Source organism: Schistocerca serialis, chromosome 1 (assembly GCF_023864345.2).
Source record: "Schistocerca serialis cubense isolate TAMUIC-IGC-003099 chromosome 1, iqSchSeri2.2, whole genome shotgun sequence".
Taxonomy (NCBI): domain Eukaryota; kingdom Metazoa; phylum Arthropoda; class Insecta; order Orthoptera; family Acrididae; genus Schistocerca; species Schistocerca serialis.
Window position 1 is genome coordinate 907790323 of NC_064638.1, and position 27725 is coordinate 907818047.

A 27725-nucleotide genomic window follows, 5' to 3' on the forward strand; every position below is an offset into this window, starting at 1 on the left:
GGAGACTCGCTCTTTTCGGTCCTATAAGTTCAGGTCCTGTTGTATGGTTTGACCTGCCACTTCGAAATTGTACAGAAGTGCGGGTCATATGGGGAAGGACGCCTTATGTGGTGCAGGAGTTATCCACGGGCCCTTAGATTCGATCTTCTAAACCTCCTGTCATGGCTTTGCATATCTCAACCTGCAATTCAACTATTTGGGTGAGGACACTTTCCTGGGTATGTCATCTTCTTCCCTTGTCTCCTGTCCTCTTTCACCCCCATGACTATTGGATTTCTCTGCACCCAATATCCAGCATGGTAGCCAGTTTGTTGTGGTGGGGCTGTCATGTACCCATTTGGTGGTAGGGTAGCCCCATGACGACACAGGAATCACACTTCTGATGCCTGAGCTGTAAACTCCCCATGTATGCCTGTCTTCCTGGGGCATCAGGACTCCTGGAAATGGCCATCATGCCAGATGGCCTTTGCTGTGGCACCATTGGGGAGAGCCCCTGATCAGAGTGGGTGGCATCAGGGTGGATGACCCGCAATGAAGCGGACCAAGTCATCTCTTGCTGGTGACCATACAGTGCCAGCAGCCTGAAAGAAGGGCTAGATTGAGGACAATGCTGACAGATATGACCCTAAATTGTTTCCCTCCCTTGCTACACCATGGGAGAAACGTAGGGCTACAGAAAGAAGAGAGCCATATTCGCCTCGGTATTTTGTCTGTAGCAGAATGGACGGGGACTCCTTTCTGCCTGTGAAGCCTCAGTTCTTGAGGATAAGTTTGGGGAAGTGACAGTGCTGTCCAAGATGAGAAGCCGTGCAGTCTTGATTCAGACAGCACCCCCAGCCCAATCCCGGGCATTATTCTCTTGTGACTGGCTGAATGAAATACCTGTTTCCATCACTCCCCATAAAAGCCAGGGGATTATTTCCCATCCCAACCTCCTCTTGCAGTCTGACAATGAGCTATGCACCAATTTAGAACAGCGGAGTGTTCATTTCATCCGGCACATTTACAGGGGACCCAAAGACAACAGGGTTGCTACCGGTGCCTTCATCTTGGCCTTTTGGGTGATTCATTGCCTGAAAAGGTCAAGGTGATGTTTTACCACTGTGACATTAAACCATACATCCCTTCCAATATGTGGTGCTTTAAGTGTTGGAAATTTGGGCACACGTCTTCCTGCTCCACTTCCAACGCCACATGTTGAGACTGTGGACATTCACTACATCCAAATACTCCCTGTGCACATCCTCCCACTTGTATCAACTGCGGAGAGCAGCACTCCCCCTGCTCTTCAAACTGCACAGTACTCCAGAAGGGGCGGAAAATCATGGAGTACAAGACCCTCGACCGGTTGACTTTCCAAGAGGCTAAACATAAATTTGAACAATTGCACCCCGTTCGGTTGACGTCCACATACGCTGCAGCTACATTACCATATCCGTCGCATGTACCAGTCGTACCACACTCTGTGCCACAAACAGTGGTCCCTCTGGGCCTCCAGAATACATCTGCCCCTTTGGTGGTAGGGGGAAAGTCTCCTTCCATTGCTCCCAAAGTACCTGCTTCAGTAGCAAGGCCCCCTCAAATGCAGGGGACATTGGTCCCCACCCCCCAGCCAGAGAAGCAACGGCCTCCTCCTACTCCTCTCCTGCGGAACGGGTCCTTTGGGACCCTCTCTCCCAAGGTCTCCACTAATGCCACAGTGGACACTCGCCAGTGCCTAAAGAAGCCAAAAGCTGCTGGACGAAGAGCTTCACGGTCTTCCTCCGTACCTGAAGCTACTCCAGAGAAGTCCTTCCAGCAAGACCCTAAAGAGAAGCGAGAGGGCAAGCAAACAAAGAAGTCTGCTAAGAAAAAGGACCCTCCGGTGGCCACAACACCACCACTCCCTACCAGTTCTGCACCTGCTGGTGAGTCGGAGATCTCAGCATCCCCTGAGGACCTGGATCTGACTGATGCTTCATCCACAATAGGAATGGATACAAATACTCAGTTGGTGGCAGCTGGTTACCCTGAGGCATAACCTGCCTCCTTGCATGCTTCATGCCTTCCCAGCCTCACGATAATGTCATCCTCCTGTGGAATTGCTGCGGTTTTTTCCACCACCTGGCTGAGGTACGGCAACTGTTCAGCTTTACACCTGCTTTCTGCATTGCCCTCCAGTAAACCTGGTTCCTGGCAATGCGGACCCTTGTCCTTCGCGGTCATAGGGGATATTACAACAACTGTAGCGACTATAATAGAGTGTCTGGTGGAGTTTGTGTCTATGTCCTGAACTCAGTATGCAATGAACCTGTGCCCCTTCAAACCCTTCTTGAAGCTGTAGCTCTCAGGATAAGAACAAAACAGGAAACAACTGTCTGCAATGTATATCTTCCTCCAGATGGTGCAATACTCCTGAACACATTGCTTGCACTGATTCATCAACTCCCTAAACCTTTCCTACTTTTGGGAGATTTTAATGCCCATAACCTCTTGTGGGGTAGCACTGTGCTTACTGGCTGAGGTAGAGATGTTGAAACTTTACTGTCTCAACTCTACCTCTACCTCTGCCTTTTAAATACAAGTGCCCCCACACATTTCAGTGTGGCTCATAGCACTTATTCAGCCTTTGATTTATCCCTCTGCAGCCCAGGACTTCTCCCATCTGTCCACTGGAGAGCCCATGATGACTTGTGTGGTAGTGACCACTTTCCCATCATCCTGTCACTCCCCCAGCGCTATTCCCCTGGACGTCTACCAAGATGGGCTTTAAACAAGGCAGACTGGGATGCTTCCACCTCTGCTGTCACTGTTGAATCTCCCCCACATGATACCATCGATGTGGTAGTTGAACAACTCACTAGAAGGATCATTTCTGTGGTGGTAAATGGGCTCCCTTGTTCTTAAAGGTGGCCCCCAGCGAAAGTCAGTACCTTGGTGGTCGCCAGAAATCGCTGAGACCATTAAAGAGCGTCAGCGAGCTCTACAGTGACATGTGGCATCCTTCACTAGAGCACATAATAACTTTTAAATGGCTCCGTGCCCGTGTTCACAAGCTTATAAAAAGACATAAACAGGAGTGTTGGGAGAGGTATGTCTTGACAATTGGGTGCCATATGTCACCTTCCCAAGTCTGGACGAAGATCAGACATATTTGTGAGTACCAGACCTTGACAGGTGTTACTGACATTAACATCCATGTCGTGTTTTCTACCGACACAAACACAATTGCCGAGAACTTTACTGAGCTCTATGCTTGAGCCTCCGTGTCAGAGAATTATCCCCCAGCATATCGCACCCTCAAACAGCAGATGGAAAGGAAAGCCCTCTCGTTCACTGAACATCACAGTGAACCCTATAATGCTCCATTTACAGAGTGGGAGCTCGTCAGCATTCTTGCACATTGCCCCGACACAGCTCCTGGGCCATATTGGATCCACAGTCAGATGATCAAACATCTCTCGTCCGACTACAAGCGACATCTCCTCGTCATCTCCAACCGGATCTGGTGCGATGGCGTCTTTCCATCGCAGTGGTGGGAGAGTAACTTCATTCCAGTGCTCAAACCCTGTAAAAACCCGCTTGATGTGGATAGCTATCAGCCCATCAGCCTCACCAACGTTCTTTGTAAGCTGTTAGAACGTATGGTGAGTTGGCGGTTTTGTTGGGTCGCTGGCTCCAGGCTAGCGCGGTTTCCTCCAGGGTCGCTCTACCATTGATAATCTAGTTTCCCTAGAGTCTGTCACCCGAACAGCCTATTCCAGATGCCATCTTTTTTTATTTACGAAAAGCCTTGACTATGGGAGTCTGGTTCATGGTTCGGCGGCACCCTCAGTGTTGCATTTACTCAACCCAGTGCACCACTGTGACATTCGACTGGGAACAAGAGCTTTTAGGACTAGTCCAGTGAAGGTTAGGCGTGCAAAACTGCTCGCCAGTTACGTTGCACACATTTGTAGTTCTCCTGATCATCCGAGTTACCATCTCCTTTTCCCATCCACGGCAGTTCATCTCTCACATTGGAGGCCGAGGTCAGGGCTTACAATTGTAGTTTGCGTACGATCCCTTCTATCTGAACTGGAGTCCTTGCCTTTACTACCTATCCTCGAGGTCCATTTGCATACACCTCCATGGTGTACACCTAGGCTGCGGCTTCACCTGGATCTTTCACACGGTCGTAAGGTCTCAGTTACACCCGCGGCTCTCCACTGTCACTTCCTCTCGATTCCTGACATGTACCAGGACCATGAAGTGGTTTACACTGACGGCTCGATGGCTGATTGTCACATTGGCTTCGCATGGAGGATGTGTTGAACAACACTCCTTGCCAGAGGGCTGCAGTGTTTTCACTGCAGAGCTGGTGGCCATTTCTCGTGCTCTTGAGCTCATCCACTCATGCCCTGGCGAATTGTTTCTCCTCTGTACTGACTCCTTGAGCAGCCTACAAACTATCGACCAGTGTTATCTATCCTTTGGTAGCGACCATCCAGGAGTCCATCTGTGACCTGGAACGGTCCAGTCATTCCGTGGTGTTTGTGAGGACCCCAGACCACGTCGGAATCCCAGGAAACGAACATGTCGACAGGCTGGTCAAACAGGTTGTACGGAAACCTCTTCTGGAGATCGGCATCCCTGTAACTGATTTGCGATCATTATTACGCCGCAAGGTTTTTCTGCTTTGGGAGACAGAATGGCATAATCTCAGTATGCATAACAAACTGTGTGCCCTTAAGGAGACTGTGAATGTGTTGAAGACCATGCGGGCTTCTCACAGGGACTCCGTGGTTCTCTGTCGGCTCCATATTGGCCATACATGGCTGGCACGTGGCTACCCCCTCTGTCATGAGGACCCACCTCGGTGTCACTGTGGCTTACATATGACTGTCGTCTACATCTTGCTGGACTGCCCACTTTTAGCCACTCTGCGGCAGACTTTTAACCTTCCCAGGACCCTCCCTTCAGTGTTGGGTGACAATGCCTCATCAACAGATTTAGTTTTACAATTTATTCATGAGGTTTTTTTTTATCGTACCATCTAAGGATGGACATTTAGCCTTCTCTCTGAGGTCGCCAACCTCCCTCCATTTTAACTTTGTCGCACTTTCTTCGCATTTGTTTCTCTTGGTGGTTGCCTTTTCCCTACATGTGTTCATCTCGCCTTGTCTTTTTTGGGTGGACAGTTTAATGTGTTGCAGAGTCGTTGGCTCATACTCTTTTATTATTATGATCAGCGAGCCCAGCCATCTGCTCTATGGTTTTAACACGTTCTTCTACTTTTCTTTGTGGTGTATGTTTTCTCCATTTTTTGTTCATTCCATTCGTTTTCTTTTTAGATGTGGTTTTCGGTGTTTTTGTACCGTGAGCCTTGCTTGCGTCAGGAAAAAGGGACTGATGACCCTGTAGTTTGGTCCCTTTATATACAAAACCAACCAACCAACCTAATCACCCTAACCATCGAAGACACTCCCATACCATAACAGCACCACCACCACCACTACCACTACCACTGCCACCACCACCACTGCCACCACCTCCTCCACTGTTGGCACTACAGATGATGGGATGTAATGTTCTCCAGGCATTTGCCAAATGCAAGTTCTTCCATCAGATTGTCGCAGGATATACGAGGACAGTTCAATAAGTAATGCAACACTTTTTTTTCTGAAACAGGGGTTGTTTTATTCAGCATTGAAATACACCAGGTTATTCCCCAATCTTTTAGCTACACAACACTATTTTTCAACGTAATCTCCATTCAATGCTACGGCCTTACGCCACCTTGAAATGAGGGCCTGTATGCCTGCACGGTACCATTCCACTGGTCGATGTCGGAGCCAACGTCGTACTGCATCAATAACTTCTTCATCATCCGCGTAGTGCCTCCCACGGATTGCGTCCTTCATTGGGCCAAACATATGGAAATCTGACGGTGCGAGATCGGGGCTGTAGGGTGCATGAGGAAGAACAGTCCACTGAAGTTTTGTGAGCTCCTCCTGGGTGCGAAGACTTGTGTGAGGTCTTGCGTTGTCATGAAGAAGAAGTTCGTTCAGATTTTTGTGCCTACGAACACGCTGAAGTCGTTTCTTCAATTTCTGAAGAGTAGCACAATACACTTCAGAGTTGATCGTTTGACCATGGGGAAGGACATCGAACAGAATAACCCCTTCAGCGTCCCAGAAGACTGTAACCATGACTTTACCGGCTGAGGGTATGGCTTTAAACTTTTTCTTGGTAGGGGAGTGGGTGTGGCGCCACTCCATTGATTGCTGTTTTGTTTCAGGTTCGAAGTGATGAACCCATGTTTCATCGCCTGTAACAATCTTTGACAAGAAATTGTTACCCTCAGCCACATGACGAGCAAGCAATTCCGCACAGATGGTTCTCCTTTGCTCTTTATGGTGTTCGGTTAGACAACGAGGGACCCAGCGGGAACAAACCTTTGAATATCCCAACTGGTGAACAATTGTGACAGCACTACCAACAGAGATGTCAAGTTGAGCACTGAGTTGTTTGATGGTGATCCGTCGATCATCTCGAACGAGTGTGTTCGCACGCTCCGCCATTGCAGGAGTCACAGCTGTGCACGGTCGGCCCGCACGCGGGAGATCAGACAGTCTTGCTTGACCTTGCGGCGATGATGACACACGCTTTGCCTAACGACTCACCGTGCTTTTGTCCACTGCCAGATCACCGTAGACATTCTGCAAGCGCCTATGAATATCTGAGATGCCCTGGTTTTCCGCCAAAAGAAACTCGATCACTGCCCGTTGTTTGCAACTTTCATCCGTTACAGACGCCATTTTAACAGCTCCGTACGGCGCTGCCACCTGTCGGAAGTCAATGAAACTATACGAGACAAAGCGGGAATGTTTGAAAATATTCCACAAGAAATTTCCGGTTTTTTCAACCAAAATTGGCCGAGAAAAAAAATGTGTTGCATTACTTATTGAACTGCCCTCGTAGCATGATTTATCACTTCAAATCACTCGTTTCCAGTCACCTACTGTCTAGGCATTGCTCTTTGCATGATATCAAGTGTTTCTTAGCATTGATGATGGAAATATGTGTCTTACAAGAAGCTGCTTGACCATTGTCCCTTTTCTTTTTAACACCTTACACTCAATCATTCTGCTAGCTGGACTGCCAGCACTATGGAACTCACAAATGATCCCTTCCTCTGCTTTCATGTGATTTTTTGTTTTATTTTATGTTCAACCAGCCTTCACAAGTGTTGTGGTCCCTGTCCATCAGCACACGACACCTGCCTGGTCTTGGTTTAGTTGTGGTTGTTCTTTTACATTTCCACTTCATAATCACATCACCAACTGTCAACTTGTTGACAGCTTTAGAAGAATTGAAGTGTCCCTGATGGATCTGTTCCTCAGTTGATATCCAATGATCATTTATTTTTGAAGTCACAGATTTCTCCTGACAGCCTCATTCTGCTGTTACTGCTTCTCTGCTGACAACACATTACTGTTGACAGATGTACCTTGCCTTGGGACTGAGATGTGAGGTGTTTGAGCAGATAGTTGCTGTTCCTCCTGTTCCTGGCTGCTGGTGTTAATAGTGATGTCTCTTTAATGGGTTGTTCTGATGGTTATCTGACACAAATAAAGCACATGTTGCTATCAGTTGTTAGCAGTTGTTAGAAGCCTTGATCTTCCACTTCCTCTTTTTCTTGTTGCTGTTGTAGAACATACTGGTCGCAAGGGTTGGGCGGGCTTTCTTCTTCCAGACCAGTATTCCTCCTGTATCCACTTGACTGAGACATTGATGATATGATGACATCCCACAATTCCTTATTCAGCAGTGAAATCTTGTGTCTTATGGGGTAGGGAGGTTTAGGATAATTAGTAGGGGCGAAGGGGTTATCAAGGTGAGAATTGGTACTGTCACGGAGTGGCAAGCAAGCATCTGGTTCCTCTGCTGATGCAGCCTCTTCCCGGGAGGCTGCCACAGTAGGCATTGTCTGTGTGGCAGCATCAGGCATGTTAGGGGAAGACATTTCTTCTTTTGCCACCTTCAACCTTCAGTTCTTCCTTCAGCAGCTGCCACTGGCAACTGACATCTACAACTTCTGCCCATAGTGCAACCCTCCTCAGTAACAGCTTTGAGGTGGTCATCACTCCATCAGAAGCCCCATTCAATTTAGCATACATGTTGTCTTCTCCTTCTTCTTCTTCTTCTTCTTCTTCTTCTTCATCATGGAAGTGCGGCGTACTTCTCCCTCTTGAGTGTGGGGGGAGGGGGGGGGGGGGGCTGCTGCATCTTGTTCCATGCTCCATAAGACCATCTCTTCATGTGCGGCACCCTTACTTTTTTCGTTGGCTGCTTATTCCCACAGCTCCAGCTCTTGATGTAGTGGCAGCTGCATGAATTGACAGCGTGAGTGTCACCACAGTTCACACGTGTCAACAACATCTCGTGGTTTGTCACGCTCGTATGTATCATGTGCTTTCACGCATTTCAAACGTGCAACTGTGCCCTGCAGAACTTGGCGATGTGCCTCAGTTTCTGGCAGTGGTTGCACTGCTTTTTCTTTGCCTTCCTCTTCTTGCCGTCATGATGGTTCCCAGCCAGCTTGAGCAGGAACTCAACCACGGTGGCAACTTTGCCTCCCTTTCCACATACAGACATGTCAGGTGTGTTGGTGAGTGCGCCGAGTTGACCCGCAGTGAGTTGAGTGGCAGAATACTTCTCCCTGTCTCATTTTGTACTGGTGGTACTCATGACATCTGCTGGGCAATTTTGCATTACATGGGGGTGTCCAGATTCTTGTGGTCAGATAGTTGAGTATAGAAATTCCTCATGAATACAGGTTTGAAAAACCTTTGTTAGTGAGTCACGTGGGTTTATTTCTAAAGTTTATTGTGAGACATTTCCTGAGCCTGCATCTCATGCTTTGCCATACTGTGTTGATAATTCTTGGAGTGCATTATATTTGGTCAAACCCACTTTGTATATGCTCTCTCAGAACACCAACATTAGGTAAAAGAGTTGAATACCCCAAGGATTTTAGAAGTGTCTAGTGGTAAAAATCCATTGGATTCAAATCTGACGATTGAGCAGAACATGCAGTAGATCCCCCTTGAGTAGTCAATAATTCAGAAACTGGTGACTGAGATGAAAGTAAGGAAGAAAGTAAGTAAAAACACATGTCTGAGGTGCTATACACAATCAGAGGCACTACAAGTAAATCCTGTCATAACTTGCTAATTAATGATTTTCAGATCCTTGTTTGTATGGACTTTTTGCTATGTTGAGAACACATCACATTTCTGGGCACAAATCATAAACATTCTGTATGAACACTGTGCAGATGACTCTGGCACTTTCAAAATTACCTGCCATTGTAATACAAAGGCTGTCTCAAAAGTAGAGTATACTTCGGTATTTAGAAAAATGTATATAAAAAAAATGATATCAATATAATAGAGGGAAACATTCCACACGGGAAAAATATATTTAAAAACAAAGATGATGTGACTTACCATACGAAAGCGCTGGCAGGTCGATAGAAACACAAACAGACACATACATACACACAAAATTCAAGCTTTCGCAACAAACTGTTGCCTCATCAGGAAAGAGGGAAGGAGAGGGAAAGATGAAAGGAAGTGGGTTTTAAGGGAGAGGGTAAGGAGTCATTCCAATCCTGGGAGCGGAAAGACTTACCTTAGGGGGAAAAAAGGACGGGTATACAGTCGCACATACACACATATCCATCCACACATATAACAGACACAAGCAGACATATTTAAAGACAAAGAGTTTGGGCAGAGATGTCAGTCGAGGCGGAAGTGCAGAGGCAAAGATGATGTTTAATGACAGGTGAGGTATGAGTGGCGGCAACTTGAAATTAGCGGAGATTGAGGCCTGGTGGGTAACGGGAAGAGAGGATATACTGCAGGGCAAGTTCCCATCTCCGGAGTTCTGATATATATATAAACACATGTCTGAGGTGCTATACACAATCAGAGGCACTACAAGTAAATCCTGTCATAACTTGCTAATTATGTTTTATTTTTTTTTATATATATATATATATATATATATATATATATATATATATATATATATATATATATATATATATATATATATATAAGTTACTGTCTTCATTTGTACATTTGTGCACAAATGATGCATTCTGTAACAGACCAGGAGACATTTTCAGATAATATTACCAGCTATTTTATGTCCATAATATCGTGCTTAGCGATTGGTTTTTTAATCTTTGTTGCGCAACAGCCTTAAAGTAGTTGATTGCTCTGCCCCCAACAATAGTTAAGAGAAAAATCCAGGAAGTAAATGCAGTAAATTAACAATAATGATGATGATGGTGAAGACTGCCACGGAAAATACTAATACCATGTACAATAATTTGATAAATACCTTTTCTTGATTGTTATTTTCATGCATAATCTATTCACAATTTTACCTTCAAGAATAATTTCAATGGGATATCTCATTATCATTAATCTTTCTAGGTTTTATATTTGCTGCGATCGGTGTCAAGATTGGTTCCATGGTCGATGTGTTGGTATCCTGCAGTCAGAAGCTGACAATATAGATGAATACATCTGTCCTAATTGTCAGCGAAATTCAAACATAAATTTTGCTAATATGAAGAATTTGAATTCTAAGGACTTCGAGGGCTTGAGAAAATTGATAAAGCAATTACAGGTAAATATTATTTGTAAATGTTTTAGTATATGTGCGGTAATAATTATTTATCTCTAAATATTCATGTTTTTTCCATTAATTTGTAGGCTCATAAAAGTGCCTGGCCATTCATGGAGCCTGTGGATCCAAATGAAGCACCCGATTACTATAAAGTAATAAAAGAGCCAATGGGTAAGTCCAGTCATGCACAGTTCGAGTTTCATGTTTTGATATTAGAAAGAGATTTTAACACATACCTGCTAATTTCAGTTTACCACATCTCAGAACTACCTCATTCCATAGCAGGTAATGAGGAATGGTTATTTTACAAAGTGCTTCACATATTCAGAAAAACGAGGGCTCATTTTCTGTTATATTCTTCTTTTAATTCCTTAAGCCATTAATTATTAATATACAAAGCTACTGTCAATAATAAATGGCTGCCTTATATAAAATTAATAGATTTATTGTTATATCTTGCATACATAAATCGTTAAACAAAACTTAACAAAACATTTTAATAACAATGAAACCTTCATTCCATTTAACATATTCACTATTTCTCTTTTGGAAACTCTAAATTAATCTTCTACTCAGCTTAGAACGTCAGCTGTGGATATTGCTTCACTTTTCATAGTGTGTTGCCCTTGAGGAATGATTAGATCAATTTCTTGCATTCATAGTACAGAAGCTTTTGCATTATTCTTAAACATCTACAGGCATCCCTCCCCCCCCCCCCCCTTCCTGGCCCTCCACCACTTTTTTTGTTCTTTTGTAGCGTCAAATTTGAGCCCTTAGGTTCAGGTGTCCTCTGTGTCTCTCATTGCCCACTTTCAGTACGCTTATCATAAGAATTATTTTACGAACTAAGTTTACTTGCTTGAATCATGTCCACATTCTGTTTTCTAACTTTCATTCTTATTAGTTTTTTTAATTGTTTGGTCAGCTTTATTACCATAAATAAATCTAATTGCTGACTACATATACATTAACTAAGTAATAGTAATTAATCATAAATCAGATGTCTTTGTACTGCAGGTAAACACAAAAAAACTGTATATTCTAAACAGAAAGATTTTGTTCACTGTGTAAATTTCAAACTGACACTATTAGTACTAACACAAAGTATATCTAGGTAATTTTTTAATGAAATCTGTCACATTAAAAAAAGTGCCGATTCAACTAATTCTACTCACTGTACTTCACTTCCCTCTAGAAGAATGTGCATGCTATCATTACATTTAAATTATCTCCCCCACCAGAATAAAGCATGATCTACTACACTGTTGATGTCTTGTGGCCCACTTCTCAATATAGCTGCCTATTATAGATTTATGATGTCCATGCAGCCATCCATCCACCCACTCACTCGTCACGTTCCATGGGAAATCTTCCTGCTCATTCTTTAGTAAAATTTACATAGAAGTGCAACTTTAAAAAAGCTCCTGCTCATCAGTTAATTGAAGTATCACTTGTTTGTTTTGGTGTGATTCATTGTTGTGAGTCAAACTTTGGAGTTGTTCAGCTGTATTTTATTAATGTTGTGTTATTTGATAATCCATTAAGCTGTTTCATTGATGATACTTATAAAACTTCATCTTGCTGTTAAAAGTGCATCTGAAGATGTAGTTGTATAATTTTGAAACCAGTCATTTGAATTAAATACCATCAATAAAACAGTTTATCCAACAAGCATATATTATTATCTGTTATCTCAGACTGCAAGTTTTATATCTACATGACGACACTGACATTTACAATAGGACAGTAGTTACCTGTGTCCCATAGAATAGAGGTCATTTTGCATTAGTTTTGCTCGTGTTACTGTGAACTTCCCTTTTTCTGCACCTTTTACAGAAGAATCTATTTCACTTAAGGACTGGACATTCACCACAACCATATAATAAATCTCTGTTCAGTTGCCCATTTTCACTTCATCTATCTCAGTTTCAAAATCTGGTTTAGAATTATTGGACTTGCAGTTAAGAAAATAGTTTTGCCTAGTAACACATGCTACACTGTTCCTCAGTAATTTGAGGAAGAAGAAATAATAATAATTTGTTTCTCCCAAAGTTACAAGGCCAATACAAAGTTGCAGTTTAAGGTTTTGTCATTGTCACATGCTGGTAACGCATAGACACCTGTAGGAATTGCCTGCTAGGGATATACGGCAATCATTGAGTTCCTTCTTACTCAGAAATATTGACTGGAAGCGTACTTTTCCATTTCACTAGAGTGGGGGTATTACATAACTGGCATTTCCCCATGTTAAAAATAAAACAGCTAGCCTTCCACAAATTTTTAATATTGCCCAGCATGAATGCTCAGTGTATGACATCACCACTCTCCTAGCTTATATACCTGTAGAGCTGTGCTGAATCCATAACTAGCTTTGGTAAGGGCTCAGAGAGGCAATGCTAAGGGAAATGTTCAAACAAGGGTTTTGTAAGATACTTCCTTTGTGCCTGAATTCCATTTTTAGGATTCTTGCAATGAATCTGTCTGCCATCTGCATATCCTTCAAAGATTATTATGTTGCTGTGCCACTTTAAAATGCAACAGAGACTTGCTCCTAGACAGTTTACTGCATACTCATTCCAGTGATTGAGTGGTATCTGTTTTCATAATCTCTGGGTCCTTGGTTCACATCATTTGATAAGCTCACATGCCACTTGGGCCCTAGTCATTAGTCACAATTCATCTATGACCAATAATGATGCCAGATTCCAGGTTGACAGCATGGCTGTAAACATGAATGTGAGCTTGAGATCAGGGCTGTGAATGCAAAATTAGTCATAAAAATTATAACTAAACACAGTAAAAACATCAGGAGTTTCTGTTTACAAAACAAATACTTTAAATCAGTTGGTCCTAAATCTGTTTCTTTCAAAAGAAAGGCTGGCATTCTTCTTTCATCTCTGACATGATTTGTTAATGTGAAATACGATTTGGAGTCCACATTCAACTGTATATCTCCCTATGCCTAGCTGGGTCAGTCAGTTCAAAAATTAGAAGTGCTCACAGGAATACTATTTTCAGTGAGACCATGCTTAGTAAACGATTGTCGTGTTTAAATGAATGTTCCAAATTGACGGCAGCTTTGTTTGATTTGTTATCCATATATATATTATAAAAATGGATGTACCTGTGTTATGGGTGCATTTATATCCGTATGTATGTCTCACATCACCACCTAACCACTGGACTGATTTCAGCAAAACTTTGTAAGGTTCTACACATTTCACTTACTGGCTGGAAAGAGTCACTGTGGTGTTAAGAACCTACTACCTACCGAAGGGATGGGGATGGGGGTGAAAAAGCAGTGTAGACCACGACACACGCATACCCATGATTTACACATCCATTATTTGAGAATGAGAGCACTTAGTGACTTGTAACAAATTGTACACATAATTTTTCAAACCTGTATAGACTTTTGCTTGTTCACCAACCCTACAAAAAGATGAATCACTTACCTACATTTTCGCAGTTCATGCAGTACAGCAATTGCACGAAGCAGGATGTCATAATTTATTACATCTTTATTACAAACTATATTCGCGACGCATTTTGAAGATTGTATAAAATAGGTACCAACAAAATGATATCATTGTATGATATGTAGTTCTAGAGATACGTCATAAACACCGAGGTGCGTGAAAAACTTCCGCATCATGCTTGATGTTTAACTTTATATGCTGTTGAATTTATCTACAAAAAATACATGAAAGTGCTGGGCAAAATTCGCTAGAGATATATGTGAAATATATCTGATGTGCTTATGTAAGCGAAGCTATTGGTAAAATCTCATAATAAATTCCTGGAACTATTTCAGGCAAATTTGGTACCCAAATCACTTACAATCTGGAAAGAAATATGGGACAGTAAGAATTGCCGACCTCCTATGGGGGTGGGGTGATAATGTGGAGAGAGAAGGGGAGAGGGGGAGATACACTGACAGAGAGATGGGAAAGAAATTATGGTCAAAGTTGGGGGAAGAGACAGACAGGCAGTGATGGGAAAGGAGATGATAGACACAGATGGGGGGGGGGGGGGGGGGAGAGAGGAGATAAACAGAGAAAGAAAAGAGGGGGAGATGGACAGGGAGAGGGATGAGGAGGAGATGGACAAAGAGAGGGGGGAGGGGGAGATGAACAGTGTGTGGGGGTGGGAAAAGGTGGCAGAGGGGGGGAGGTGGTGGCCATGGGGTGGGGGTGGCAGGAGAAGATGGACAATGATTGGGGCTGGAGGAGATGGACTAATAGAAGATTGGAATAAATGCATACCTAGACAATGCTGATTACTCGGCTAGTAAATTTACAAAATATAGCTAATAACTGGCATTCAGATGTAGTAAAATCGCTCTTTCAGCACAATTAGAATGTATACGGAATCAGTGACAGCGCGTTTAAACATATTTGTAATTTAATACTGTCAGTTACAGGTTTTGTTATGCTACTGTAGTTCATTTAGTAACTGTGTTTTTCAAGTTGTGGGAATTCATCATCAGTTTGTGAAACCCTTAAATTTCAGCAAGTGAAGAACTGTAATTCTGATTGGCATTTTGAGCTGCCACCCTAAGGTACAATATCAAATTCTCACACACATTTTATGTCACCTGCTTTTTTTTTTGGGGGGGGGGGGGGGGGACACACTGAACCTATTACTGTGACCATTTATGAATTTATGAAAATATTTATCATGTGGAATTGATAGATGTCGATAACGTCAAGATTTGCATGAGAATTCTACATTATAGTACAGTTTAAGATATACAGTTGCAACCCTCATTGCTGTGAAAATTGCCCATAGTGGCAAGAAATACAGCCATAAAATTAATGTTTGTTTTTAATTATTTTCTATTTAATTAACAAAATAATTATTATTATAGTTTTCCATTCCAAGCATTAGTAAATGATCGAGGGACATGGATGATCATGAAATAAATACTTTTGAATATGTATATAATTGCAGCTTACTCCAGTTAAAGTAAGAGAATACAAACATATATTTCATACATGAGAAGCATAGTTTTCTGTTGCTGTTCTTTCTTATTATGACAGGCACTTCGTTTACAGTTAGCAACTTTATATGGAAACTAATGATTCTTACATTCTTACACTTCAGTTGTCTTCCTGTTACACAAATATTTATGTAAATGTAATTATTTTTGCTTCAAAAGCAAATATGTTGAATATTGTTCCCATAAGTGGCTAAGATGTCCGCTGTGGAATCAGTTTCTTTTGTGTTGAGAAATAATTTTATTGCTTTTGATGTTTTATTATGTTTGTGTGGTTTTCCCTTCCACTACAGGAGTGATGGTTTATTTGGTATGTTAAATAATGCGGGTGTTGCATTCCACATAAATTTCTTAGGTTCCACATTCACTTATTGACAAGCCATTTATTGTTCTTAGAAGAAAATAAAATTTAGGAAACTAAAAAAAGACAAATGTGGTGGGTATTGCCGATTTTGGTGACACTACATATGCTCCCTATTGTAAAAACTATTACAAATATAAAAGATCCTATTTGCACTCGTCCTATATTTTATACATAAGTGAAGCTGTCTGATCACTTAGAGCACTGCTGTCGCAGTGTATAACAACGAGGAGCAGAAGTGTTGTGACTGTATGTGTTAGACTGTGATCGTACCAAGCAAGGGGTGGACCAAACACAAATTCACATCACAAATGTTTGTGAAAAACCTTAATATTTACTAGCTTGAGTAGTTATTTTTGTCAATTTTATCTTCCAAACAACACAATTCAAAGTTCATAACCAGAATAGTAACTGGCCACAGATGTACAGAACTAAAATATATTTAACTATACATGCTTATGGGACTCAAACATAACTAAGATTCATTCTATCCAGAGAGTGCAGAAAGTCAAACATTCTGTGACATTCAAAAAGTGTGTCATTTCTTTTTCACATTGTTTGGTAAATTCTCTCTTATTTTAGAGACCAGTCAATGCTCACTACAGTTAAGGCTCTGGACTGGAATTTGGGAGAACTTGATTGTTGCATAAACTGTTTAACAATATCAAACCCTAATATTAGAGCAGTACCACAGTTAGATTTTCTTAAAAGGTATGTCACCAGAGAGAAGTAAATAAAATTGATGGCAAGAAAAATCAAAATTAGATAAAGAAGATTTAAGGGGAGAGCTGTTAACTCGTAATCTTGCAGAGGATTTGGGAGTGTTACAGTTATCATTAAATATTGTTTTACTTAGCAAGTTCAACCTTTCCTTTTCTTCATCAATTCTACTCTGTTCAGTGCACTTATGTATCTGTTTTAATTCTTGTGTATTCAGTATGGAGATGTTTTTCTTCTCACAGTGTATCACTGTGTCTTCCACATGTAATTGTGCCAAATGGAGAATGTAAAGACAAGCAAATAGTTTTTACACTGAAGAGCCAAAGAAACTGCTACACCTGCCTAATATTGTGTAGGGCCCCACGAGGACGCAGAAGTGCCGCAATACGACGTGGCATGGACACAACTAATGTCTGAGTAGTGCTGGAGGGAATTGACACCATGAATCCTTCAGGACTGTCCATAAATCTGTAATAATACGGAAGGGCGAAAATCTCTTCTGAACAGCACATTGCAAGGCATCCCTGCTCAATAATGTTCAAATCTGGGGAGTTTGGTGGCTAGCGGAAGTGTTTAAACTCTGAAGAGTGTTCCTAGACCTGCTCTGTAGCAATTCGGGATTTGTGGGGTGTCACACTGTCCTGCTGGAATTGCCCAAGCCTGTCGGAATGCACAATGAACATGAATGGATGTAGGTGATCAGCCAGGATGCTTACATATGTGTCACCTGTCGGAGTTGTATCTAGACGTATCAGGGGTCCCATATCACTCCAATTGCACATGCCCCACACAAATTACAGACCCTCCACCAGCATGAACAGTCCCCTGCTGGCATGCAGGGTCCATAGATTCATAAGGTTGTCTTCATACCCGAACACATCCCTCCGCTCAATACAATTTGAAATGAGACTCGTCCGACCAGGCGACACGTTTCCAGTCATCAACAGTCCAATGTCGGTAAAGCTTTGTGTCGTGCAGTCATCAAGGGTACACGAGTGGGCCTTCGGCTCTGAAAGCCCATATCGATGATGTTCTGTTGAGTTGTTTGCATGCTGCCACTTGTTGATGGCCCAGCATTGAAATCTGCGGCAATTTGTGGAAAGGTTGCACTTCTGTCACATAGAACAATTCTCTTCAGTCATCATTGGTCCAGTTCGTGCAGGATCTTTTTCTGGCCACAGTGATATCAGAAATTTGATGTTTTACTGGATTCCTGATATTCACAGTACATTCGTGAAATGGTCATACAGGAAAATCCCCACTTCATCACTACATCAGAGATACCGTGTCCCATCACTTGTTCGCCGACCATATCACCATGTTCAAACTCACTTAAATTGTGATAGCCTGTCATTGCGCCAAACACTTGTTGACATATATAGGCGCTGCCAACCGCAGCGCCACATTCTGCCTGTTTACGTATCTCTGTATTTGAATATGCATGCCTATACCAGTTTCTTTGGTGCTTCAGTGTATTTTATTTATTTATTTATTTCTGTCTTTTTTAAATTTTACTTTGATGAGTTTTTTGTAGAATATGCAGGTCTGTTAATTTTTACTCTTCCACAACAAATTGCCCCTAAGGCAATGAATTCTGTTTGTGTTAGTGGAAATCTTAATCTTGAATTTATTTACATTTTGAATAAAGCGTTAAATGCCAAGTAATGAGATTTGTTTTGTTGTTAAGTTGTTACTTTTTTATGTTTTCAGGTACATGCTGTTGGTTCTAATTTATTTGTTTATGTTTCCAGATCTCCAGACAATAGAACTTAGGATAAATGAAAAATCATACAAGAAGTTAAGTGAATTTATTGGTGACATGACAAAAATATTTGACAATTGCCGGTATTATAATCCAAGAGAATCGCCATTCTTCAAATGTGCAGAATCACTTGAAGCATATTTTGTACAGAAAATAAAGTGTCTACGTGAAAAACTTGTTGAAAACAAGTAATGTGTAGTGAAGTGTACATTTGTGAATATTTTCATTAAATAAAGCTAGTTCCTGAAAACTTTTTTTTTAAAAAAAATGTAAATTAAAGAACTATGAGAAAAGTTTGAATATTAGTGTGATTTTCGTAAGTCTTTGTGTGAATAAACATTTATTGTAATATTCGGTAGGAACTGAGGCTTAATGTTGTATGTAAGTCGCTCTGTAGACTGCTATGGACAGTGAAACTGTTTTAATGAGATTTTTTTCCATAATGACAAATTTTACGTGTTGTAAGTAGTATATACTGTGGACTGAAATCGTCCATTGAAAATGAGAAGCAGATGTAAGTGTGTAAATTACATTGTACAGTCACGTATGAATGGTTGTAAGTGTGTTGTACATAAAGAGATACTAATATGGATAATAATGTTCCATTTATTGGAATTGCCACAATCATTCATATTTGTATATAGATATATGTTTATGTCTGTGCAGGTGTGTACATGTAATGTGCTAGCACTGTAATCATTTGCATAATGGTACACCATTAGTTGATTATTCACTGATGGATGAGGGTCTCACATACTAGGTGTGTCACTAATGTCTCCTTAAGCAGAAAATATATGTGTTGTGTATCAATTCTGGACAAAAGTGTTATGTTTGTCAACATTTTCAGAATGTTATAATAGATGATGTGCTTCTATGATCAGTTGTGTTGTTTTTAGCAGCAAGTTGACAATGCTACAAATATTTTGAATAGATTAACCATTTCTGGTCAATTGTGAAACAATTTAAATTCTAATTCAGTTCTGTGTTAAAACAAAACTATGAACGAAATGAAAAATTAATTTTCCCAAAAAGTTTCATCTTCGATGACTCATTTTGTCAGGTTTAGTACATTGGGGAGGGAAGTGGCCACCGTAGAGCAACTTTGAAACATTAATTCTCCCATCAGATGTTAAAGAGTGTTATTGGCACTTACTGTATTGCTTAAAAACATTCAAATGTACCAGTTATTGTTAGGTACTACAGTCAGCAACAATAATGAGCTTCCTGATTATTTTTCAATGTTTATAGTAATTATTTGTGTTACAGAGTGATATGATCGTAGAACAGCTGCCAAAATATATGATCGTTTTATGTCAATCTTCAGATATCTAAATACCTCTTACCTTACCTTTGTTCTTTTGTTCTGCTGTCAGATAATTTTCGAAGGACATGAACTAAAGTTACACCACATTATAACTTATTTTTATTGTACAGATATCTCTCACAGTTCAGCATTCCTGTGTTCTTTTAATGTTATGTTCTATGTCCTTTGCATGTACCTGAAAATTATTATTTTTAATAAACATGTTTCATATCTGAGAATAAATATCATACTATGCCTATATGGTCTGTTAGAATGCCAGCAAGTCCCTTTGCTAATAAAAACTAGATTAAAATGAAATTTAATTAAATACTTTGATCACATACCATTCCTTATATAAATATGGATTCACTTTCTTGGTGTTAACAGTCACATAGTTTGATATTTTAATTGTTTGACTTACTTATGTTATAATGCATTGTGATGCTGAACATACCTGTTGATTCACAAATGTAACAAATTTCAGTGCCTCAATTACACCATATTAGTCATGTGCATATAAAGTTGTGTACAGATTGGCACAAAGCAAATGCTTTTCATAGAACAGCAATTCAGTTGATTTCCCAGTGCAAAAGTATTTTATTGAACGTAAATATAAATACAGTCTTTGTATAAAATGATTATGTTAATCCGTTGTAAAGGCTGTGTCCACCTTGTACATGTCTGGACCCTATTATCAAAACTCTATTTCATATGTATTGCCATATGTTTTTTTACATGTGCATTCTTTGCAAGTGGTACTTTTTCAGCCTGTGTCTTGTACAATTATTTTGAACTTAGTCTTAAGTATGACACACCCTACCCCCTCCCCCAGAGTGAAATCAGACAGAGGTTGAGTGTGAGCCGGGGAACATTGCCTGCAGGTAAAATTCCATAATGAAGAAGCATTTTTCAAACAACTTAAAGATTTTTATGAATGCATGCTTTCGCAGTTATATCCGTTAATAAAACATTCTCGGGTTTCAAGCCGCGTCAAGTGATTTACTGCCCACGAGCTTTCAGAAGAAATCTCCTCTGCCATTGTCAAGTGGATGACTGTCGTGTGGTTGTTATTGCTGTGCTTATATAGCTGTGCCATCACTCTTGACATCACTGGTGCTTGGTCTCACTCCATATATGGTAATGTTTTAGCCGTGTGACTGCCGGGCCCACTTCAACTCCCTCAACACCGGATCCCACACTGTACTCAGCTGTAATACACTGTCTCTATTGAAGGTATTGTCAGAAATTCTAATCTCTATGGCCTCGATTATCACACTATCCCAGAAGCCATTAGTCTCTTTAATAATAGGCATCTCAACGAATGCAATTCGGTGTCCGTTTTCCAGAGCATGTTCTGCTACAGCTGACTTTTCAGGCTACCTTCGTCATTTGGCCACATGGACAAGAAAACTTAGAAGAGTTCCTGGAGCAACTCAACAGCATCCACGACCACATCAACTTCAAAATGGAAGTAGAGAAGGAGGGTTCCCTGCCATTCTAGGACGTGATTGTCCATCGTAAACCCAATGGGTCTCTAGGTCATAGCGTTTACCGCAAGCCCACCTACATGGATCGGTATCTGCAAGCCACCAGCTTCCATCACCTAGCACACAAACAGTCAGTTCTGAGGACCTTCGTACATCGAGCTGAAACCGTCTCAGACACTGAAAATTTGCTGAGAGAATTCAGCCATTTATGCAAAGTTTTTAAGGAAAATGGTTACAACAACAAATAGATCTCACAAGCAGTGTCATCCAAGCCTCAGAGGAAGAAGACCCCAGAAAAAGACACCAAGCAGGTTGCATTCTTGCCGTTTTGTGGTTCGACAACAGGGAAGATTAGTCGGCTCCTGAAGAGGCATAAAATAGACACAATCTTCAGGCCTCCAGCAACTAATGAAATCTGTAAAAGACTATGTAGGCCTCAGAACGCCTGGAATTTACAAGATACCATGTGGATGTGGGCAGTTCTATGTCGGCCAGACTGTTCGCACTATTGAACAGCACCGCATAAAATATGAAAGGTGTTACCGTCTGCACTATTCCGAAAAGTGAGCTGTAGCAGAACATGCTCTGGAAAATGGACATCGAATTGAATTTGATGAGCTGTCTATTATTATACAGACTAATGGCTTCTGGGATAGCGTGATAAACGAGGCCGTAGAGATTAGAATTTCTGATAACACCTTCCATAAAGACGGTGGATTGCAGCTGAGTACAGTGTGGGATCCAGTGTTGAGGGGGTTGAATCGGGGCCGGCGGTCACGCAGTCAAAACATTACCATATATGGAGTGGGACCGAGCACCAGTGACGTCATGAGCAACAGTGTGGCTATATAAGCACTGCAGTGACAACCACACGACAGTCATCCACTTGACAATGGCAGAGGAGATCTCTGCCGAAAGCTTGTGGGCAGTAAACCACTTGACGTGGCTTGAAACCCTAGAATGTTTTATTAAAAGATTTTAAAGTTATGTAATTAAAAAAGTTGTGTAGTAGTGGAAGGACAGCCAGTTTTTTGCTGACGATGATCCACAGTTTTATTTACTTATATACTTTCCAAATTCTCATCAACAAAACACCATCATCATATGCAGAAATTTCAATTATTCATTCTCAAAAGACTTTGGGTTGGCAAAATAATCTTAAAGAAGCCTTTGTACCCTCATAATTTTGTATAGTGGTTTTTCAACTTGTGTTCACTAAAGCAAACAAAGACAGGGATCACAATGGCTAACAGGCTGGACTCTCATGCAAGAAGAGCAGGATTCAAAACAGCATCTTATAATCCTCTTTGTAGGTATTCTGTGGTTCCTCGAGATCAGTTTTTGGAAATATTTGGATGGTTCTTATAATATTTCTGCTCTGGTTCAGAGTTAATCATTAAAAATGTTTACTAGTGGAAGTGATGAGAGCAGCAGTACTATAAGGAAAGATTAGACATTCTAATAAAGAAAATGAAATGAATAAAATTAGCTGGCTTTCATGGTCAGTGATTGATAGGCTGATGCAAGACTAGGTTTTGAGTTGCATACAAATGTGTACAACAAAATGTAAATCTCATAAAGGTAATGAAAGCAGGTTCTGTGATTGAATCATTCAAAAATTTGCATATGGGCTGCTGCAATAGTGGCCGATAAATTGCATCAGCTTATCCAGACTTCCATGTCACCTTGTCTCAGATTAATGCTGAAACAGATAAGTATGCAATAGGACAAGATAGATATAATGATTCATTTCAAATAAGAACATTCCAGAGTTTAAGTGATACATTGACATAAAATATGCAGACATTAAAAATACCACACCTCCTATCAAAACATGCATCCATACTGAGAACTAAGACAGAAAGACAAGATCCCTCACAAAGAAACTAGAATCATTTGTTTCAGTAGACATTAGTTCAAATTTGGAGAGTCCTAGATTACATTTACATAATTTTCTTACTATTTCGTGTCGTTCCATCTGTGGAGCGGTTGGTTACCCAATTAATTTATAAAAAGGGATACCACACCGCCCCCTTGAATGGCATTGGCATAGTTTATCGCCTAACTTCATAACGCTATTCAACAAGTAGTGAAGGCTGTGGCTGTTAACTGCCTGTTGCCCTCACAATCATTTCTCATTAACACACATTCAAGCTAATAATTCAATAACTTACTTTATAATACATTGAACAGTGTTTTCACTTTTCCTGTATATGAGTTCATAAATAACAAATGGTAGTTTTATTTACATAGGTATTGTCTTTGCTTAGTTTGGGAGCCACATTGTCCTTTTCTTTGGAGTACAATGTTCTCAACATACTTATAACAAAGATATTAGATGTTACGCAGTCATTTCATTGCTGTTTAAAAAAACCATAGGTGTTTTATATATGGATCAAAGGTTGCAGTTTTAAATTCTTCACTGATCCTGTATCACAATATATATTGTGTATAGATGTAGAACTGTTGACAGCATAGAGGCAGTGGGTGACGACACAGGGTGACAAATGTACCAGTCCAGGGATTAGGACCGAAGCAAGGAGTTGTCTATCCGGACTGGCACATGGTGTTTTATGATGACCACGATGTCATGCAGGTAGACCTCAGGTGCTAAACAGTTTCAGGAATCATTAAACAATTACGCAGTAGAATCAGTGATGCCTCTGCACAATTCATGGTGGTTGTGCTGAAAGAAAAATATTAGACATAAAAATACAAAATTGTTCTTGACGTGAAGTACAGGGATATTAAGTTAAAATTTTTTTATTTATTTATTTATTATTTTTTTTTTAGATTGTTGCGTTTTCTACCAAGGGACTTGACCTTTCTTAAAGTTTATTTTGTCTTACTTTATTTACTACTGTAACAACACAAGTTCTGTGATTGCAGTCCAACACAATGCAGTCTTTATCATCCCAGTTCAACTTATATGTACATACCATGTATTAGTGCCCATGTTACTCCTCTTTACATTCATTGACGCTTTATGTCATTTTGTGATAAATGCAAAAATGTTTCAGCGAAATAGTCTGTTCGGAGGTAGCAACTTACACCAAACACTCAACCCTGTCCATTTTTGTGTGTGTGTGAGTCAAGCCTTGTACTTACAAAAGTGTTTAATTTGTATCTCATTATATGATGTAAAGGTGAGTAAATAGCAGTTAAGCCAATCTGATTTTCTGAATACTCATTATGATACCTGCACTACACTATATCGTATTCAGACATAAGGCATACCCTGTATCACATGGGAAATATCTGCACATGGCAGAGCAAAAACAACTGGAGAATGTGCTAAAATCACATACAAGCTAAGTCAAAGCAAAGAAAAACGGGAACATGGAGCATCATTGGACAGTGTGCATACAATCAACTTCACTAAAATGTATGTCCCTAGACCCAATTAGTTTCTTATTCTAAATAAAACTGTCAGAATAATGTCTTATACAGGATATGAAGTTTCTTATATAAATAGCCACATGAACAAAAGTAAATACATTTAGAGTACTGCTTCAATGTAAAACATTTGCATGCAGAAAATTTCTTCAGCACTCACCGTAACAGCTCATGTCTTATGTAGTCGTGGGAGTATAGCAGTTTAGTCAGAATTGCACAGTACGGCAAAATGTACAGACTAGTATGTACAAACATGTTCGTATTACTCTTCAACATAAAGTCGTAGTAGCCACTAAGGACAGTATATCTCATGCCTTTTACTTTTTCATGGAGCACAGTAGTCGTGTATTATGCAGATAAAGTGCTTGTCTTGCTCAAAGCATCCACATTGGTTATACGTTAGTATCATGGAAACAATGAATCTTTTCACATAAAAATCATCTCACCACAGCTAGTTTCTGGGTAACATAAATAAGCAGCTAAATTGAGATTGCTATCCCAGATCATAACTGCATCTCATTTATGCTACACATCATAGAAAACAGAATAGGTTTTTTAGATGTCAGATTGCTGTTTAGTCTTTTACAAAAATAATACTTCAAATTGAGTATCCTGACATTAATGACTTTTCACAGAAGTACAAAAACTTAGATCTATCATGACTTTTCACAGTTTACCGGTAATAAACAGATATTTTTTATATGATGTTTGTCAATTTGAAAACTTCGTGATTAGTTATGTAGATACCTCTTCAGATCCTGGTGGGGATACCTCTTCAGGTCCTGGTGGGCATATAAATCTTTAATTTTCTCTATCCTGGAAAAGCCAAAAGATAAATGCCGGAGATAGGTATACTAATGATTTTATATGGGCTGGTGTAGAGCAATTGCCATTTGCTAATGTATTTATGCAGTGCAGAAGATTTCAGGTATGATCTTAGCTTAACTGTTTCTCCAAGAGTGTATGTTTGAACTTGTCCTAACTCTTTATCAAGTATTTTCTTTCAAATCCTGGTGTGTTCTGTCAGTGCAATTAGTGTGTCTTTTTACCATTTCTTGTGGTATGATTTCTTCTTCCAGCTGATGTGGCGAGGATTTTATCCAATCATTTGCTTCTACATTGTTGCTCAGTTATACAGCAGGTGTTTATGTTGTGGTGCAAATTGGCAGGTTATTTACTAGTTGTTCAAGAGGTTCTGTAAACTTTACCTAGCATGTGTGTTATGTATTTGCATATGTTCTTACAAATAGATTAAATTCCCTAAAAATGCTTTCGGTGGAGTTACTGTGTGGGTGAAAGTGAGATATCAAAACATGCTTAATGTCAAACAATGGTAAAATGTGAAAGTATTATGAAAAGTATAGTTGCTATACTAACCATATGAAAGAGATGCTGAGTCGCAGATAGGCACAACAAAAAGACTCACAAAGTAAGCTTTCAGCCAACAAGGTCTTCTTGGAAATAAAAACTCTCTCTCTCTCTCTCTCATATGACCACAGTCTCTGGCTGCTGAGGACAGACTGTGAGCATCAGTGTGTGATTGGAGAAGCAACCAGGTAGTGGGGGTAAGGAGAAAGCTGCGGCAGGGAGGGGGAGGGATAGCAGGGTAGGAGTGGGGGATGGAAAAGTGCTGCTTGTGGGAGCATGCAGAGACGAGATGGGGAGAGAGTAGGGCAGGTAGGTGCAGTTGGGAGTTTAGATGGAAGGCGAGGAGTGTAACAGAAAAGGAGACAAGTAAAAAGACTGAGGGTGCATTGGTGGAATGGAGGGCTGTATGGTGCTGGAATGGGAACAGGGAAGGGGCTAGATGGGTAAGGACAACGGCAAACAAAGGTTGAGGCCAGGAGGGTTACAGGAACGTAGGATATATTACAGGGAGAGTTTCCACCTGCCCAATCCAAGAAAAGCTGGTGTTGGTGGGAAGGATCCAGATGGCACAGGCTGTGAAGAAGTCATTGAAATGAGGGATGTCATGCTGGGTGGCATTCTCAGCAGTGGGATGGTCCAGCTGTTTCTTGGCCACAGTGTGTTGGTGGTCATTCCCGCAGATAGATGGCTTGTTGGTTGTCATGCCTATGTACGAGGGCTATCCACAAAGTACATTACGTTTTGGAATTAAAAATAAATAAAGTATTGGAATTTTTTTTTATTATATGCAGATGAAAGCCACACTTAAATACTACTTTTCTACATAGTTGCCATCTAAATTAAGGCACTTATCGTAGCGATAGACGAGCTTGGAAATTCCTTCGCCGTAAAATTCGGCCGCCTGCGCCTCAACCACGTGGTTACCTCTTCTTGAAGTTGTGCGTCGTCATCAAAATGCTGCATAGCCAACCACTTCTTCATTGGTGGGAATAAGTGGAAGTCGCTGGGTGCCAGGTCGGGACTGTACGGCAGATGAGAAAACAACTCACACTTAAAAGATTCGAGAACTTCACGAGTGGCATTTGCCGTGTGGGCCCAGGCGTTGTCGTGAATCAGCAAGATCTTTGAGCCCAACTTTCCCCTGTGCTTGTTTTGTATTGCTCTTCTGAGGTTGTGCAGAGTTTGGCAATACCTTTGAGAGTTCATGGTAGTGCCTCTTTCCAGGAAATCCACAAAAATCACACCTTTTCTGTCCCAAAAGACAGTCGCCATCACCTTCCTTGCCGACATTGTCTGTATGCATTTCTTGGGTTTTGGGGGGGAATTTGTGTGCCCCCACTACATTGACTGCAATTTTGTCTCGCAGTTCACATGCTTAACCCATGTTTCGTCACCAGTAATGATGCGATCGAGTAATGAGTCGCCATCTTTCTCGTAAGCATCCAAAAACGTTAACGCTGCAGCCATTCGCTGATTTTTGTGAATCTCTGTCAAGATTTTTGGTATCCATCTTGCACAAAACTTGTGGTAACCAAGCTTTTTGGTAATGATTACGTGCAATTTGTGGAAAACTCAGAGAGCGTTCTGTTATTGTGAAATTACGGTTTTCACGGACCGCAGCATAGACTTTTTCGACAAGTTCGGCAGTCACTATGCTGGGC

The 27725-nt window shown here is 40.8% G+C and overlaps 1 protein-coding gene across 1 annotated transcript in view; it reads left to right on the plus strand.

Annotated features, from left to right (window-relative positions):
• The window catches only part of LOC126411948 (nucleosome-remodeling factor subunit NURF301), a 312451-nt gene extending 292367 nt beyond the window's left edge, over window positions 1-20084 (plus strand). Inside the window, exons 37-39 of the mRNA XM_050081404.1 lie at window positions 10473-10668; window positions 10755-10839; window positions 18500-20084. Of these exons, the coding sequence (XP_049937361.1) occupies window positions 10473-10668; window positions 10755-10839; window positions 18500-18702 (484 nt within the window). The 3' untranslated portion in view covers window positions 18703-20084. The remainder of the gene's footprint in view (window positions 1-10472; window positions 10669-10754; window positions 10840-18499) is intronic.
• Window positions 20085-27725: the final 7641 nt, after the last annotated feature.